Source organism: Taurulus bubalis (genome assembly GCF_910589615.1).
Source record: "Taurulus bubalis genome assembly, chromosome: 7".
Classification (NCBI taxonomy): Eukaryota; Metazoa; Chordata; class Actinopteri; order Perciformes; family Cottidae; genus Taurulus; species Taurulus bubalis.
Genome location: NC_136595.1, coordinates 11,658,756 through 11,678,642, shown reverse-complemented (window position 1 = coordinate 11,678,642; position 19,887 = coordinate 11,658,756). Strand labels below are relative to the sequence as shown.

Here is a 19,887-nt window from a genome sequence, read left to right as displayed (position 1 = left end):
AAGGCACAAGTTCAATATTGATGAACATTTGAATAAACAAGCACGCAGTGGTCTGTGCAGCAAAGGTCCATCGCTTTCCAGACTGAGTTCAGCATGTCGTCCGCAGCGGGCAGAGCGCATTTATTGACTGAAGTTCATTTGAGCTGCTAGCCTACACAGAAACGTCACCACTATGCCATTGGAACCAGAAACTTGTCTGTCAGGTTAATGGAGTAGTCTATAGCCGTTTGGGGCCCTTTTGGTTGGAGGCTATGCTGTATTGAAGAAGACTTGAAACTAGTGATTGAAACCATAAACTCATGTTGACTGAGATAATAAAGCCAGTGAAAAGTAGGGTAATTTTCTCAAAGACAATCAGACTTCTTTTTGCAAATCAGAGGAACGGCCAAGATTGGCCATTTGAAAGGATGTAAGTTTAACGCACTTCTGCATTGGCTTTCAGACACAGAGGTTGCAGCCAGCTCAGGACCCAGGAACGTGCAGTGTTGAGTGTGACGATGTTTGTATGAGCGGTTATTGAGAAAGCAGCAAGCAGCAATGCCACAGACCAAGCATCCGACCCGTTCTGAACAGGCATGTTTAAAACGGGCACTGCACTAGTGTAGATAAAACCAAGAAAAACATCAAAAGTATATTTTTTGCTGCCCCCGAGAAAAAGGATATAGCATCAATAAGTCCTGCTCTCCAATAAACCCATGTAGCCCCCATACTGAGCTGAACATCAAGGACTCACATTGACCAAGACCACAGAATTGGCCATACACAGGGTGGAGCTGATTCATCAACCCATTCTCCATCAGGGTCTTGATGGATCTGAAGGATGAAGATGAAACGCAAAGCATAATTGTAAGGCACGTGTGGGAGAACTTGTTATTAGGGCTCACCAAAAGAGATCCAAAGCAAAATTTTGACGTCTTTTGATATTTGTATTATTAAGAGGTTTATATCTTTTTTTTTAACTTTTTTTGACCAGGCCAGAGCCCCTGTACTTTGACAGAACAGAATATGGTGGGGTAGTAGGTGGTTTATTTATATATTTTCTTTTAATGATGCCAACATGTTGGTTTGGGAATGAACCAATATGTCTCGTCATTCACAACTAAACACAAACGTTTACAGAAACAAGTGTGTGTGTGTGTGTGTGTGTGTGTGTGTGTGTGTGTGTGTGTGTGTGTGTATATATATATATATATATATATATAATAGTTGTTGATAATTATTAATAATTAACCATTTAAATATTAAAAAGAAGAAAAATAGCTGAGCAAAACTCAGTAGCTTGTCATACAAGGGGAAACTGCTGGTCCACCTTAAGAGCTTAGCCTACCTTAAGTGTGCCTGAGCCCAAGTTGTTGCTAGTGTCGGATCTAATTCCCTTAACTTGAATCAGCAGCAAGACACAGAATCTTGGCTTGAGTCTTGAGGACACTCACTAACATTAATTCGGGTTTGCAATACACTGGCGGCCACAACCTCCGCTCCACACAGGGAGAGAACACTGTGTGCAATCAGTGATGGCAGGCCGATTATACCTAGAGCTGGGCGATATTATATTATCTATAATCACGCTTTAGTATTGCTTCTTTTACTTAAGAGGAGATCTGAGGATTTATTCCACCACGGTATGATAATTTGTGTATTTTGTTCCGTTATATTACTTTAGTTTATTAAAATACTAAAAGGATTTTCACTCACAGGAACACACATTTCTAATACAGTCTATGTAATCTATTTTTTGTCAAACAGCATTTAAAACGATATTCAGGCCTATGTGAGCACCAGACCGCCCTGGCCCAATTTGATCCCTGTCCGTAATCTTAAATGCTGAACTCAATACCATGAATCTTTTGGCATAATCTTTTGGCATCGTTTTGGTTCTTGTGAGGTAGTTTTGTGGATCGAGATGGCAGCATTATACAACACGGGGCATGTTATTTTCTTAAAAACAGGAACAGGATGGGTAGGAGGAGTTCAAAAACGTAGAACTATATGCAGTACTGGCACAACACCCAATAAAAGCTGGTTATGAGTTTCCACTTGGGTGAAGGGGTAAAGCTGTAGGTAGTGTAGGCAGCTTCAGGCATGTTGGGAGTGAAAAAAAGGTGCTGGGAGGTAATTCCCTCAAACTGTAAACGTACCTAACACCTATAACCCCTTAGTCAGAGGAATTTATGCGTTTGCTCCCTTTAAGCAGGGTTTCTCCTTCAGTGTATCAGTGTGTGTGTGCGCGCGTATGTGTACAGGTATGCATGTGTTTGTACGTGCAAGAAAATGAGGGTGGAGCACCAGGTGTGATGCCATTATTCTGTCATGACAGCAAATGGAAAATATGTCTTCCAATGGAAAAGGGGCTTGCCCAAAGATGCATGCAATCACTTCAGGCCAGGCCAGCAAGCATACCTGGGATAAGTGCCATCATTCATTGTCGGGGAGAAAAGAGGAGCAGCATAAAAAAGTCAAAACAGAAGCATCGCTGGGAGAGGACAACTGCTTTGAATACCAGAACCATCTAACAAATATGGGGACGCATGGCTTAGTCCTTCAATGTATTACATGGCTGTTTAAAAAGATTAAGCGCTTAATGAAGACAATTATGTTGAAAGCGGTATCTGCTCCATGGACTGCATTAAAGGAATGAAAATGTTACATAATTAATTGTGTGTTTTGTGTTTGCCTACAGGCTATCCAGAGTGCTACATTTTTCTAAAAAGGTAGACACAAGGCAGGATATTTTATGATCAGCTCTCTGAAAGTAATAATTTTTTTTTTTTTTTTTAAATCATTCTAAAACCTCTGTGTCCTGACTCAGAAAAACTTGAGGTTTCAAATAATTTTCTTTAGTTGCTTAAAGAGGATGGAAGTAATGATCTCTGCTTCCCGAGTTGCTGTTTCTTCTTTCTCATATTTGTAGCACAATAGTTCAGTATTCACTATGCTACACAATGTTAACACAATAAAAAAATAGCTGACATCGCTTGCCTGGACTTCCTACGAAAACTTGGACCAAGTTCTTACTTCCACATTAAAAAACGATCTTTGAGAGAAAGGTCATACCGGCTAATGTTTAAATTAGCCATCGTTGCCCTGACGAGCTGGCAAACCCTGAGCATTTCAGGAACTGTCAGCACTCTGCATCCGTGAAGGAGGCTGAGAAATAAAGCAGACGCAGAGTGGGATGGATGAATTCATGAACAAAAACACACGCACTCTGTTGATTAAGTAAGCGATTGGAGTCACTTGTGCCATCAACACTAGAGAGCAGGAAGCCTGACTGGCGGTCTGGCAGACAGAGCAGATCCATCTGGCTGGATTTACAATTGGACAGATCCAACAAAAACGGTGCGGCATAAGGAACCATGTGTCTTGTGTATGTGCCCGTCAGAGCTCGATGCCAGGATTTGGGTGGCAAGTGGGTGCCGGTGGACGGATATGACAGGACTTTGGCGCCTCTCTACTGAGATGCAACACATAAATCCACTATCCAAAGCCATGCACAACCTCAGAGGGTGGAGTGCAGAGAGGCTGATGAACGAAAAAGGAGAGGAGGCACAAAGATTACAGGCAGCTGTATTGAAAGACTCTGTCTTTAAGTTCTGGCTTGAGCCTGGGTTGCTGGACAAATGCCGTAATGTTAAGTCATGAGTCTGCTTTCTCTGAAAAGCTTAGAACGCACTTCTGAAAAGAAGATATTAAAGTGTGGAGGGTTTGAGTATGTATGTGTACGTAAAACTATCAAGATGAGTCTACAGTCAGCTCCATGAGGCTGTGAAGATCATTACTTGGGTGAAAAAAAGACAGTTGAAATGATGACAAATGGAGACATTTTTGCAAGTCTTACCACAAATGGGAAAAATAACCGACATGGGTCTGATGTGGATAGTCATTAGCTTTCGGTATCCTGACGAACTAATGTGTTGGACTAGTGGAATGTTTGACCTGTGCTAGATGTATAGTTAAAATACACCCCAGGTCATTGGGATTTAACCTCAGGGTATCATGGAAATATTTTTAAAGTTTGATTGAAATTCATCCAATCGTATATATTTTTGCCAACGTAGCCACTTCTAGATTCAAGTATTAGTGTGGCTTAGAAAATAAGGAGAATTTCATGGCCAAGGTTTCAAGTCATTAACACTAAGGTGCTGCTGTAATTAATGTACAGTTAATGTAATGAACTATGTATTACATTTCAAACAACACATGAGAACCTAAGCATTAAAATGTAGTCAAGTGTATCGCCTCCAATTCATGCAGCGCACGCGCACACACACACACACACACACACACACACACACACACACACACACACACACACACACACACACACACACACACACACACACACACACACTTCTGGTTCATTTAGTTTGTAAATGTGCTTCAATATCTGAAAGACCATCTCCTTAGCCATGCTATTGCAGCTGTAATGAAATCTGAGAAAGTCTGTCCTTGAATTAAAAGTATTCCACCAGCGAGTCCTAGGAAGGCATTTATTATGAAGCAGTTAAAAAAATGGACGGTTTAAGGCTGGAACGTGCTTCTCCGGAAATGTATGTTATTTATTTGTGTCAACCAATCTCATTTGAAGGCAAAAATGTGTGTATCTTTTCCCAATAGCCAAACCAATAGGCACGGTGGAGTGTTTGTAATGTACAAACCCCCCAAACTCCCTAAGTGTCTGTTCACACCTGGAATTACAATGCATTTCCAAATGCTTCTCGAGAGACCACTTGTGATCCGACTTCACTTCCCCGCTCTATATGCAAATAGACACGTCTTAAACACATGGCTAATGCAGTGGACGTTGCAACAATATTACAGAAATGCCAGCAGTCATAACCTACATAATATACATGCATTTGGGTACATGTTTTTATTTATATATATATATATATATATATATATTTATATATATATATTTATATATATATATATATATATATATATATATATATATATATATATATATATATATATATATATCCTTTATTAATCCCCTTGGGGAAATTCTTCTCTGCATTTGACCCATCCATGGATGGGGAGCAGTGGGTAGGGGTACAGGTGACAGATCTGCACAGAGCCCCAGAACAAAAACACTGACAATCACCAACAGCATTATAACAACATCCAAAACAAGAGATTCCCTCACACGCCCTTCTGTGTTGAGGCTTCCTCCCACAGTCCAAAGACATGCATCTTAAGTTAATTGATTGACTCTAAATTGCCCGTAGGTGTGGATGTGAGCAAGACTGGTTGTCTGTCTCTCTGTGTCAGCCCTGCAATAGTGCACTCTGCCTTTCCCCCAACATCCTTCTATGAGCTGTTTAATAGCAGTCATGTTCATTTAACTTTCGGAAGCCAGAAAAGTGATAGCGATTAATATTGGATTAACTGTGCAGCAGTAGTTAGTGTCAGGTCTGAGAACATATTGGTTTCCTGTCACGCAATAAAGTGTGCGTGTGTGAAATGATTTAATGGATTGAGCAGGATCTCTTGATTATTATGTAGCTCCACGAGAAGCTGTTACAGCGGGACGTGCATCGTTTGACAACCGAACAGAAAACCAAAGCAAAAGGAAACGTTTAGCATTCTCGGGCCAGAATTACATTCAATGGAAGATGCGGTGCAGAATGTTTTAGCATAACTGCATGGAGGTTTGACAAGCTAAAACCCTTCAGAACCTTACATGAGACGCAGCAACACACAGTGTGTTTCCCATGGACAAATCATATCAGTTCACTAGGCCAGGAATCTATTTGTAGGTGATTAGAACTTCACTCGATTTACAAAGATTATTCCTCCCTTTAAATCATCAACTATTAACACTTGATTTTTTTTTAGTTCCCGTTTGTTCAGCACCTGTAAATATCAGGGAACAAAAGTAGGTCACCTCAAACCCAGAGAGCTGGGTTAAGTCAGGCTGATAAACTGTAGGCTGACATACATGGCACGGATCCACAGCTTCTCAAATGACTAATTATCTCAAGTTATTATAGAAATATGTGGCTATTATCCACAGTAACTGCCTCTGCAATGTGTTGTCTAGTCCACTCAAGCTGTCCATGAGGAAAATGGCCTGCCATGCCAGGCTGAAGCTGTAGAAAACACAATTCCACCCGAACACAGCTACTCCCAACGTTCTGCCAAATGCCAGCTATTATATACTTACCCTCAGGGGCTGGACTGAGAGGCCGTTTGTGTCTATTTTCATTAATTAGTCAACGGCAAAATGTGGAAAGAAAGTAGTTGCATGGCCATTATTTAGCATTGCAAACATTTAATCAAAGAGATACATGCTCACAAACTCCAACACATACATTCACACTTATACAAGTGCGCACACACCCCATTGCCAGGCATGAAAGCTCCCTAGTCAGCTGTCTGCCAGTAATGATCCTTCTCTGGCAGCTTGAGTGCGTAGCATGAATATGTCGCTAACCAGCTGCAGTCACACTGCTCACACATCTGCTTTTTATATTATGTACTTGGTACATTCTGAAGCACATTCTCTCTCGATCCCTCGCAATTTATTGTATACCTTTCATCCCATCCCTTGTGTCCATTCGTTGGTCTCTGAATGGGACACAGTTGCAGTGACTTGAAACATCTTCACAGTGAGACACGGTGATACTAACCAGACTAAACAAAGAAATGCTGTGCAGCTGGCCAAAGATTCCTCTCCTGAAAGTGCAGCAGCAAACGTATAAATATTCTTCTTGTGTCTTTTGCTGGAGCAGTTGTGGGAATTTTGCACATTTACAACGTTGATGAACCATTCCCAAATAACAAACAAAACAAAATTCTGACAAGTGTTGAGTTGGGAACGGGGACCATGGAGCTGAAGGGTGGGCTGCTACAACCTGACATAATGTTGCCTCATGCAGAGATGTGAGATGTGCAGATTTAACTCACCATCTGCAAAACACCAGAGGCAGACGTGACAGAGGGGCAGACGTGACAGAGGGGTAGACTTTAAGGACGGAAAAGAGAGTGGTGATGGGGAAACGAACAACATCAAACCAGCTGGAGAGACTGACAAAGGATGGCTATCCTGATTGGCACCCAATGTTGTCCCTGGGCATTTCGGACTGTAATATGCAGTTCAATAACCATTTTTCCCTCGCCCCCTCTTATATTCTTCCATAGCGGGATTAGAGTGGCGGGGTTCAGCCTAAAAAGAAAAAGGTAAATTGTAAAATGATTGGCAGTGGGTTTTTTAAGAAGAAAGAAAAGATGCCAGACATGACCACCAGTTGAAGCGAGCAAATTGGAAAAGTGCCCAGGCAAAAGACTTACTTACGACTTTAGGTTATAAAGGAAGTAATACGCCTCACTTAAAAGTTGGCAGACTTGACCATATTTCTCCAAAAACCATTAAACTGCAAACGGGGGAACAGTTAAATAACAACACCAGCCTTGTTGGTGGTGTTATAATCTGTGCTAAGTGTAATTTAAACGATGAAATAGTCATAAAAAAATACCATTGTACATTTTTCTACAGTTTGTTCATTGACCACAAGGAGTCTTTGTCCATTATATTGTATTCTTTTCGCAGTAAGAACTGGAAGATCTTTCACAATATTTACTGGCTTCAGTCAACAACACCAGAGCTATTCAGCTCCAACACGGGGTAACATATTCAAACACCATTTCTGAAAATATCGCACATTTTAAGAGTGATGCAACTAGCAACCGACTAATTACAGATGAGGTCAACAGCTCAGGAACATCTGGGGACTGACCCTCTCCTTGCCAATTCTCTGAAAACTGGGGATACTGTGCTCATGTACTTGTAAAAATACTCTGATACAACCGCACCCGATACCACTTTACAGCAACCGTAACCTCTAGTCGGTTGATAATGCCCAGCTGGAACCACAACCCGATGCACAAACATGTCAAATCCATAATTTTTTCGCCAGCTGCAGTGTATGTTCTTCAACTATTGGCCCTGTACAGTCGAAGCTTGAAGAGCAACGTAAAGATGCTCAAATACATTTTGAAACTGTATTAAAACAGCATGCCTTCAAAAGTTTTATTGACGACTGACTACACTATGCTATACTACTATGCATAGTACATTTGTACAGAATGTAGTAGCCTAGATTTGTTTCTTATTCACCTAAACCTGCAATAGTTTCGGGATTGTTCCTTTAAACTTGGGTAATAATACAGAGAAGATGCACTGTCGCTGCCTCATGATGGTTTGGGGGTGGCTGTATGGCTCATGGGTAGAGTGGTTGACCTGCAACCACACGATAGTAACGTTTCAATCCTTGGTCTCCCAATAGTTTTGCATGATGAAGTGTCCTTGACGCCAAGGATGGTTAAATGCAGATGCCAAATGTCATGTATGTATGTAAAAATATGCATTATGCCCTTTCAAGTTACCATCTTGAAAGGGTGTCCTCCTGGACAGGATTAAACTTTTGTGAAATACAAACAACAAAACTGCAAACTCAGTCAAGCAACGACGTGAGCACGTCATCACGGCTGAATCTCCCTCGGGAAAGTGGCAGACCTCCAATAATTTCAGACTATCAGAAACTAGAAATCAGTGTGCTAATGCCAATAACACCTCAACTGCCCAGGTAAAACATGATCCATTAATGTCATCATCGTCCTGGACCAGACTGCCATACGAACAGCTGAAGAGATCCAGCGTTAGATATAGCTGATGTTAGGGCTTAACAAGAGTGCCATCCTGTGGTTAAGTAAAACATCACTAATCAGAAGCTAATTTGCTCAAGACTCAGACAGATTTAAGTTCACCAGAAAACTGTGCAGTGTTATCTTTGACTGTGACCGAGTGCATCATTAACGGCCGCAAAATGTTTTGGTATGGCGGCACTGCTTCGATGGAAATTGCAGGAGGAGTGAAGGATATTTAAGAAAATAATTATCTATTTCATCATGGTCACAATTTTTTCAAGACAGTAATAACAAATTGTGTTTTAGTTAGCAAGTATATTCATGTTACTTTTAACAGGGAGAGCCAATACTGCTTTAGAGCCTAAAAGAAGTAATGAGCCTGACTCACTAAATTACCTCTGCAATATTGACTAAATACAAATGATTTGCTCAAAAATAGGTTTTACTCTTGTGCTCTCTGTAACACTCATTTTGTACAACTACAGCTAAGGACTAAGTGATTTCATTCTTACTTCGTGAAGAAGACAGTAGAGTTTTCTTTGCTCTTAGTGAAGGTGATGGGGAGGAACCTCAATGTGAGATTCATCTTTCTGCCGTTGGCTGCCAGTCTCTTTGCCTGTAAAACAGAAAAGTAAAGATAGCACAGTACATTATTGAAGTGTTAGTATTTCTATAAAGGATAAAAACGCTTTAAGATTTTAAAAAGCCATCAGACCTTTAATACAGATCTCACAGCAGCATACTTCAGACAAAAAAAGTGTTGCGTGACACAGCATGTAGCAGAAAGCTTTTATTCTTAGCCTTGAACAGATTTGTTGGGGCTACAGGCTGGCTGACATTTCAGAGGAAAAGTCAGCAAGGGGTGGTGTTGATCTTCTCTCAGGCAACAATCAACTCATTAAGAATTAAACCAAAGAATACCTGAAATACTTCTTACTTGGCTCATCAAAGTTTGAATTGCCTTTCCTTTGTGGCATTCGTGTAGTTCTTTTGAAACGTCAGATAGGAGGGTAGTAAGAGACATTAAAAGAGAAGTTTTAAAAGGTTATGGCTCTCCACAAGGCTACGAACAAATTACTGCACTTGCAATGTTCTGGAGGAAACACAAATCCCAAAGCTTATCATGTGCCAAGCAGTTATCGCTCGCTGGGAATAAGCTCATTATCGTGATTGATTTGTGATCGCTGAAGCAGCCACTGCCTCAACAAATCCCATAAAAGAACATGCATTACTCGAAGCTATCAAATATTATGTTGTCATGAAGAAACGGTGCAGGTGAAAGCTGGCTGGAAAGGACACTGAATGTTACATAAATGAATGTCTGTGGTTTGGAGCAGCAGCAGTAAGCATTGCATAACCACTGACGCAAATTATACCAAGTAGAGCAATAAAAGCAGGAGAAAAAAACATTCAGATGAGGCTGTAAAGCTTGGTTTTTAGGAAAACGGTTTTCATCTTTTTTCAAGAGTAATGTGCATTAGGTATTGAATTTCATAAAACACGTACATCTGCACTTCTTACATAATCAGGTTGTCTCTTAAAAGGAGCCGTAATAAACAATCCCACAAATGAATTGCTTATATGTATTTTAGACTTGAGCAGAAAGTAACAGTTGTCACATATAAAAATAAACGCATTTATAAAATCCATCAGGCTTACAACAAACATTGACTGTCTTCTTCTCTGTCTTTGGTTTGCATTGCTGCATTTCTTACCGTGTTACGCTCTGGAGGGAACCTTTGAAGGTACGTTACAGTTCTCAACACTAAGCAAATGCATGAAATCAAGGACGTACTCTTATAGTGGAACGAGGAGTTTGGATGAGTTTGTCTCTGGTGGCCCCACCAGCAAATCGTCCTGTATCCTCCAGAAGCCTGTAGTCTACAGTGCAGGTAAAGAACACATAGTAAACAAACATACAAGTAAAAGAGTAGCATTTATGTTTCATAACAGCTATAACTATTAACTATCCCTATTCTTGCAGTTTTCAGTTTTTTCAGTTATGGAAAGGCTGAAAGAAGATGCTCACCATTGAGAAGTGCCATTTCATCAAAATCTTTGAGGGTCACAAAGGCAGTTTTATTTCTGACTCCACTGCATCCTGTATCGACCTTGTGTTTCTTCACACATAGCAAGCTGGAAAAAAATGGACGAACAGAATTTGTTAGGTAATGCTTCAACCTTCTCAAGAAATTCAGTTTGGCTGTAGTCGTCCAGACAGCTGCACAGAGGGGAGCAAAAAGACCAGCCTTGGTCAAAGAGAGAAGGGAAACCAAATGCAACAAATGTTTTCAAAGGACTGCTGGTCTGCTGAACTTAGGCCAACAAATATGAAACAATGGCATACAGACAAGGTGGACAAACACAACTAGATTAGCTGAAGAGGTTATCATCATTCCAGAAATATGTTTATGTTTAAGACACATAGAAAACAAGCTGATGTTTCCTTGATTCATACTTGTGTGGACCACATCCATTAACTACTAGCCCAGACATAAACACAGCTCCAAAAAATTAGATGACTATATTTGTACTCCAAATCTTTCCCAAAACATTCCCAACATAAATGTATCACGATAGAGTTCAGTAAGATTTAAAACAAAATACTATCCCATCCCCTATACACATAAGACCTAAATAATTCTTCCACCACTGCCCATGTGAACTTTTGACAGAGACGTCTTATAATAAAACATTACTGAAGCTAATATGGTTATTCTAAAGTGCCTGTAATTGGCTTTCTGAAAGATCTTTATAAAAAACATGATGCCTGGAAAGACCCTTTTTACTGTGAGACAAGTATTTGCTAAAGAAATAGAAAATTGTGCTGTATCATTAAAAAGGGATTAACTACAGATGGGGAACATCTGCGTCAATAAAACAGAGATGTTGTGTTGATTACTCCCACCCACATTAGTTTTGGGCCAAAACAAACTCTGATATGATTGTGACATATAGCAATAATTATTATAAAATTATTTTTAAATTGAATAACTTACTTAACTATAGACTGATAAATTTAAATGTCTGTATTTTTCAGGATTATGCCAGTCTTGCTACTGAAAAGAATAACTGCTGTCAAATTTTAATTAAATGACCCTCGGTTTAAAAGTATATAGGTCAATATATAATGTGTTTCTGTTTCTCACTATGTCTTTGGAACATATTCTCACATGTTTTTACAATAATTGTATGTAACAGTGATCATTTTGTCTTAGGGACCCCATGGCTGGTCATTTGTCAGTAAAATAACTCCATTACTTGTTCAATAATCTCACCTGCAAGAATTACCCAGACAGGCTGGACATCTGTACTTCGCCTCTTCTGAGCCACACACACCGCAACTGCAGGACATATGACAAGTTAGCACGAGGCACACACGATGAGGGCTGCTTCATTTATATGAAACAAACTACAACAGGATGGATAAAAAGAGTCAACGGACATGCGATAGAAAACCCACTAAAACACAACTTCCCTGGAGAAACACGAACACACAACACTTCAGAAATTCAACGTAAACAGTTGTCATGTCAATCGGGGATCAACGTTTAGGCGACATAGCTCATAGAAACAGGACATGTCAGGATGAACTCAAGGAAACTCAAGCTTGATGTGTGGAAGCTAACTTACTACTTGCTAACTTTGTAAGCTAAGCCAACTAGCACATGACGTTAATTGGCGTTTTTTATTCGCCTTAAGTAACACCTAACGTCACTCTTTTTTACATCTTTATAACTTTTATAAAGATCAAAACAGAGCTCGAGCTAATACGCTAACGTTAGCTCACTTCAGTTTGAAGTTTGCTCCCGACTTCCTGTCTGTTAAAACGCTTACCTGGAAAGAGCCATCTTTCTTTTGGTCCCTTTCAGCTCCTCCTCCGGACCGTTGTTTTCCATTTGGCTCTCCGCAGTTGACATTGAGTCCGTTGTTGGTACAGTTACAGAGCACATGACAGGAGAAGAGCAGTCCACGTTGGACTTCATCAAAACAAACCCTCTTCCGCCGGTGCACAAGCTTACCACAGCTGCACGTGGAGATGAGTTCCGGTTGGAAACCTGCTCACTAGCGCCTCTCGGTGTCAGTGGAGGAGAACTGCAGCGTCGTCCAGTCATTAGAAAGAATAAAACCCTCGGCTGATAAGGATGGGGGGAAATATGTGCCCGCATTGTAAACATGCAGGTGCTATTGGTAAATAATCACACACACCGTAGAAAATGCAAATATTTTGTTTTTCTGTAATTACAAATTGTGATTTTGTGACCAGCTGCAGATTTGTGTAACTCTAAGTGTAGACAGTCTATGATCTATACCAGTAGTTTTCAACCTTCTTTCAGTGATGTACCCCCAACTCACGTACCCCCTGGAGTGCCTTCACGTACCCTCAGGGGTACACACATACCCCCATTTGAGAACCACTGATCCATGCACTTGAGGTGTTTATGTGCAAGTCTGGATCACTGGTTCATACAGTCAGTAATAGTTCACACAACTCGAGCAGTCAGGGTGAATGTCCTTTGCTGTCGGGCAACTTCGATGTATTAATGATTGTGACTCTTTCACATTCCCCTTCAATATTAATCCTGCGGGTATCAAACTGCTTCTCTACCTTTATGCCACCACAAATCTAAAATAGATTAGGACACATTATATATATATATATATGTAATAATACAGTTGACATTCAACAGTAATTTAAACCCAACAGATTGTAGGACTTTGACAGTGTTTGACCATTTGAAAAAGTACAAAACCATGTGTGGATAAAATGCTCCATTTATTTGTTTGTCAACATATTATTATTATTATTTACACATTTTAATCCACATTTATGCACAGACTTATATAATTACACTTTGTTCAAGGTAACATAATTTAAGAATATGACTGTGTTTTCTGTGTATTCTGACTCTGGCCACGTGTAGCTGCCAGTCCACCTAACCACCACTGAATTAACTCAAATAACAGTATGATAAACATACAGTCACAGGGGTGAACACACAAACACACCTTTTAACATAAATACTTCTTTAGACTGAGTTGTGGTTGACCAAATAGTTCTCTGAGAGTATAACTTACTGTGTTTCAGTAATGTGAACAAAAAACAAAAAGGATATAAATAAACATACAGTATGCTGTCAATATATACACAGGAAAGGTAACAACTCACTGATGACTCATTCTATGTTGCAGCACCAATGATAGGTTTCCCCTGAAGAACCTACCACATAGAAGGAAAAGCTACAAAAATATGTAGTGTATACAAAAATGGTTCATAAATTAGAAATGACCAAATCAACATAAGTACTTGGACAACATAACAACTCTTGATGTAACCGGTACATACAACAAAAAGGCAAAAACAAAAAAAAAGACTTGACATGAGCAACTATTCTAGAAAGCAAATGAGCAGGTAGAGGTAGAGCACCATCTGTCAAGATGTACCGGTCCGACTGGGCAGGACCGCAGACAAAAATATCATGAAAACAACGTAAAATAAATCCTTTGATCGGAAATTGAAATATTTAAAGCATTCACACATTATTCGCATGCTATTGCACTCATAAAAAACATTTAGTTAGACAGTGCTCCTATGGAGAGGCCTGGCACACTCCTTCGAGTTAGGCCTCTGCTTAGGGTAGTCTGGGTGTGTTTGTGGGAGAGGGGTGAGAAGGAGGCGTGAGTTTTGGGGTTTGGATAGGCTACTGCTTAGTGACACCCTACCCTGTGATCAGGGAGTGATATGGGTCCATATACAGCCGACCTAAGCACCGTTTGACTAACAAGTAGCAACAAAACAAACTTTATACAATTTTTGATAAATATTGGTATACACTCTTATCCTTTGGCCTTCTTGGCCTGGATATTCCACCGAGATTGAATTCTTCCATGCAAGTCTGCCTTCGATTGGACATGGGGCAGTTGCTGCTCCGACAGGTCCCATTACCGGTTTCCAACAAATGCAACGATCCCTCACAGACACTCCCTCTTTAGTAGGCAGACATTGTTTTAGTAACAGCCTTGTATTTTAGTAGTTCATGTAAATAGGTTACAGGACGGTGATGTTAGTGTCAGAGGAAGCAGACCGGACTGATTTCTATATGCAGCTCACTATTGGACTGTGATGTGGGAAACTCCTGGATGTCTACAATAGGGAGCTGACGACTGTCCTGAGTATGGAAGAAGAAACGTGACTGGTGCCAGCTGCCATCTTGGATCTGAAAGAGAGAAGAGGAAAAAAAAAGAAACAAGGGATTCATGTTCCAAATTGATTTGACATATGTTTCATAAATATTCCAGACTACGCTTGGAAAGGTATCGCTGAACCAGTTCTCTGTCCTGCTCATTACCTTGCACTCGTCTTGTAGCACATGTGGTTCAAGTACTGTGTCTTTCTCAAACATCTGTTTGTTCCAGCCACGAAACTGAAGTGTGGTGTTCTCTTGCGGTACGGATCCGGTGGTGCTAAAGCTGTCTGTGGTGCCGTGTGGAGGATCATTTAGGCAGTGGAGTGTGATGCTGTGACTGGCCTCAGTACTCAGTAAATGGAGAAACTTCATTTGGACTTTCCCGACATCAAACACCATCTGTGGCAGGGAGCAGAATCAGTAGTGTGATGAGTTTACCATTGCAATACGATAAAGACTCCCCATTCAAATGTTTAAAATAAATGTGCTAGAACCTCTTACAAGGACAATACAGAGGATTGTCGCAGTTAAGGTTTTAAGTTAGTGCTCTATTGTTGTGGAAGACAATGTGGACAAGTTTAAGGAATCCACTGGCATGGATGGAGACACGAATGACAGAGCACAAACATAACATAACCATGATTTCTATGTATCCATATTCATATTTTGTGTCTGTAAGATGCTACTACCACAACAAACAAATTTCCCCTTGGGGATGAATAAAGTATATATATATATCATCTATCTATCTATTTTAATAACAAAACAAACAAAAAAACAGCCCTTGTTTTAACTAGCACCTTGATATATTGATATGTTCATCTTTTTACCACTTTTAGAGGCCATTTTACCTTATTAGAGGCCACTGGGTGTAAACAGGTTTGCCCTCCTGCGGTGAAGTTGCAGAAGACCTTGAAAGCATCAGAAGTACAGCCCAAGTTTGGATCAATCCAGAACCAACCTGAAAGTCCACAATACAAAGGCAGGACAGGGACAGAGAGAAAGGAAGGGCAAGTATTTTATAAAGGCACATCCAAACATCGTCATATGCCTTTGATCCTGCATCTATTCAGTATCAGTCTAGATAAGACTCTCACCATCTCTGAGCTTCTGATGACAGTTGAGCAGATCTTTACAGACACGAGCCGGGTTCTCCCTTGTGCCCAGAGTAATTTTGATGCTCTCAATTACACTGCTTAGGTAACGTAGAGTCTTAAGTATCTCCGTGTTCTGGTCTGGCAGGCTCATCTCTGTGTTCTGGAAACTCTGGTGAAGAACGGGAAAGACAGCACTGTCAAACTCTAAACTGATATATTAAGTGCCTTCATCATAGTGACGAAACAAAAAGTGCAACGCAGGAATTGTGAAGAACGTTGCACTAGAGTTTAAAACCACTTCCCAATTATCCATTAGACTTTCCATCTGCCAATTTATCTGTCATCCATGCGACAACCCACCCATTCACCCCCATTCACCGGCTCAGTGGATTAGTGGACTAGTGCCTTACCTCTGTCCTGAGGGCAGCGTCAGAGTCAGATAGACCATAGACTGCTGAGTCAACATAAATCTGCCTCTGTAGAATCAAAATCAACATATTCAGTTTCATGAAAACATAACACATTCAGTGCCCTGTTCATTATTTAACTGAAATATTTTAATCCGTAGGCTTTTTTATTGGTTATAGAAAACATGAAAGTTTCAATACACACATGGTTTACAGAGAAAGAATAAGAATACACTTTAGTACCAGAAAAGCAGTAAAATGAGTCTTGCATTAATAAACTCTGACATTCCTGACTTCAGTAGGGGGAAGGAAAACACATTCCACTCGGCATAAACACTTCAGTTATCAAATAATGTGTGTAAACAAACACGGGAGCTGATATAGTTGCTTTTCTGGGTTAGAATTGTTCAAACAGGGAAAGGTCATTCAGATAGCAGAAAGCTCCACTTTATACACAAGTTATGACAGATAATAGATGTGAAGAAGGTTTCTATCACAGTGGAAGACAACTCTGTTGTTAGATCATTGATCTCCACTGCCAATGCTACTGAACTAAAGTGTTCATTTGGATTTATTGGATCATCTTTAGTTTAGCGACTACGCAAACAAGACATGTTTGTCCATCCTGTCTTTGCTCTGTTGTCATTTCTTTATTTCTCTGAAAAGCCTAATGAAGCTGGGGTTTCAGGAGTAAAGAGTGATGTAACAGGATTACTTTCCAGACAGACTGAGATTACAGGGTTCAGTGAAATGTAAATTATATATATATATATATATATATATATATATATATATATTTTTTTTTTTTTTTTTCATATGCATTAATTAGCCAATAGTTGGGTAGGTTCTCCTGCAACGTCATGGTCCAAACCTTTCTTTTGCAAGTCTTTTGCATGACACTCATAACATGACTCCTGCCTTCTAGCTGTATGGCTAGATGTGACATGAGACACTTACTGTTGGACCTGGAGCACCAGGAGGTCCCTAAGGGGGGAAGAAAGTAGAAGACAAAATGAGTCACACAGTGAAAAATGTACACTGTCTGATAAACCATGTCGGATAAGTTATTGGGAGATGCTTGAGGGTGCAACCAGAGAACTGCCATTTCTGGACTGACCAAATATATTTGGAATAGACTAGTTTTTTAGTTTTTTTATTTCATCGTATAAATATAAAATACACCATTTGAAATAGCAAAGCCATCAGTAATCTCATATTGTCCTGTTTCCATTTTGTTTCATTCATGCAGGCCCAAAATGAATTAAAAAAAGTGAATATGTGTACTGTAAACTGAAATCTGATAGTGATGTCAGCACTTACGCTAGGTCCTGGACTTCCCTGTGGTCCTTGAGGCCCCTGAAAGTGTGAGAAAGAATAGCAGTGTTAATCTGGTAGAAATCATGCATTCATAATGTATTTTGTTTGTCCTGTTTGCTCTGGAAACTATAAGAATGTAGCAGTAGCAGTAAAAAAAAAACTCCTACACCCTACTTGAATAGCACATTACCGGCTGAGAGCTTTAAAAACAAAGTGAATTGGATCATTAAAATGCAGCATCACAGTGGAGTGGGAGGCAACTCTGCAATGCTGTTCAGAATAGCAGTAGGAAGAAGTGGACTGTGTATTATTTATTTTGCAGGGACAATGCACACCAATCAACAGTACAACTGTAAGTGGGCCAGAGAGGCTAATTTTCATTTGTTGTCCCAGGCCGGATTTTTGAAGGCAGCCTAAAATTGCAAAATGTCATGTTGCACAAAACCACAGTGGTTACCTCGTGCCCCGTCTGGCTGACCGTTCTAAAGTAGTTCCCTGAGGCGGGTGGACTCAGGGGGTTTCAGGTAGTTCATAGTCCATGTGTGTGAGAGTATGCACACATTCTACATCATCAGTATTTGAGAAAAGGCTTGAATGAAGTGTGCAAAGTCAGTGTGGTAGTGTAAAGTGGGTGAGTATTACACAGTGGGAGCGTGGTTATGGTGAGGACGCAGATTGCACTGTGGTTTGCCATGCTAATATTTTGACAAGGCATTTCCTCAACAGTGTTTACACAAGAGGGTCTGAGAATACTGAAAGGCCCCACAGCGAGAGACTGAAATCAGCTACTTTCACGATGACTCAGCCACACCGATTTGCTGTCACTTAAGGACGGTCATATAAACACAGCCTTCGTCATCATCAGTAGGAATTGTTTACACTCACAAACTGCTTTGAGGTGGCACCATGATCACTGACCCAGTAATGCTTTCTTAGTTAGGAATTCAAGTGAAGTATAATCATGATATAATCACATGGTATATAAGCATGTAATCATAGGTAATATAAATCAGTATCACATAATCAGTCAGTCTTTTCAGTGTTGGTTACTGGTTTGAATCAGATCTTACCATTTCCCCACTGCTCCCCTTCAGACCCCTTGGCCCCTGTGGAAAAGATATTCAGTATTGTGTCCCACTCTGTTTTCTATATGAACTTGAATTAGCACAACACAGTGAATATACAATACCAGTTAATGCACTGGTTTTATAAAAAAAGATCATTGTCTTGTGATTTCCTTGTTATACAACTCTCATTGCACACAAACTCAAACACAAACAAAAACACAGAAACCTACGGGTTTTCCCATTGGGCCGATCATTCCTTCAGGGCCTACAGGTCCAGTGAACCCCTGAAACAAACAGCAGGGTTGAGGATTAAAAAAATAAGTCTGACTGAATTTACACATTCTCACTAGTGAGACTGCTGAAAAAAAGGTGTCAGAAGTGTGTCAAGGGTGTTATAAGTGATTACAACAGAAAGAGTGGGTACTCTAAAGAGGAGTTGAAGAGATCTTTATGAATATTTCAGAATATTAAGTATTGGATACTGTGAATCCCTGCAGTACAGAAGTACTTTGGTGTTCTTACTGTTTCTTTTTTCAATTAAACTTACCAGAGTGCCCATTGGGCCTTTCGGGCCAGGGAAGCCTCTCAATCCTAAATCACCATTCGGCCCCTGTTTGAAGGAAAAAGAGGTTTAGGTACTCCGTGTGTCAGTATACAGGGACAATATGATCGAGCACTTGTTTTGAAAATTACAGCATATTTATTTCCTTCTGTTCTGTTTTATCATCTTTTTTACTCTAAGTCTTGGTTTGCTACTCTCTCATGGTCTCTTACCATTGGCCCTGGGAAGCCCTGTAAACCAACCATTCCCAAATCTCCAGCTTCCCCCTGAAAGCACAAAAGAAAATCACATCATAACAGAGGAGCTTTGCATTTTACACACTGCCATTGTGACATTTAGTGTGCATTTGAAAAACACATCATTATCAGATCATAAGTACAATGTGTGTCTGTGTATGTGGTGTGCATGTCTGAGTGTGTGTGTGTAAGGAATTGTGTGATTTTTCATACCCTTTTTACAAGTGCTATTTAAAAACAGAAGCACACACAAGGCTTTATGTCTGGATCTACAGTGGCCCCAGCTCACATACATACACTCTCCTAGAAAGTCTGGGGTATGGTGTCTGGACCCTATTCTGTGTCTGAGCACTGTCTGTTG

General features: G+C 40.2%; 1 protein-coding gene across 1 annotated transcript in view; it reads right to left on the bottom strand.

The window, feature by feature from the left end:
- Positions 1-13,429: 13,429 nt before the first annotated feature.
- The window catches only part of col24a1 (collagen type XXIV alpha 1 chain), a gene marked incomplete at its 5' end in the record, with an annotated part of 80,257 nt that continues 73,799 nt past the window's right edge, over positions 13,430-19,887 (bottom strand). The window contains 11 exons of the mRNA XM_079221555.1: positions 13,430-14,870; positions 15,003-15,239; positions 15,692-15,801; positions 15,938-16,106; positions 16,348-16,413; positions 17,302-17,328; positions 17,665-17,700; positions 18,732-18,767; positions 18,959-19,012; positions 19,276-19,338; positions 19,503-19,556. Coding sequence (XP_079077681.1) covers positions 14,724-14,870; positions 15,003-15,239; positions 15,692-15,801; positions 15,938-16,106; positions 16,348-16,413; positions 17,302-17,328; positions 17,665-17,700; positions 18,732-18,767; positions 18,959-19,012; positions 19,276-19,338; positions 19,503-19,556 — 999 coding nt within the window. The 3' untranslated portion in view covers positions 13,430-14,723. The remainder of the gene's footprint in view (positions 14,871-15,002; positions 15,240-15,691; positions 15,802-15,937; positions 16,107-16,347; positions 16,414-17,301; positions 17,329-17,664; positions 17,701-18,731; positions 18,768-18,958; positions 19,013-19,275; positions 19,339-19,502; positions 19,557-19,887) is intronic.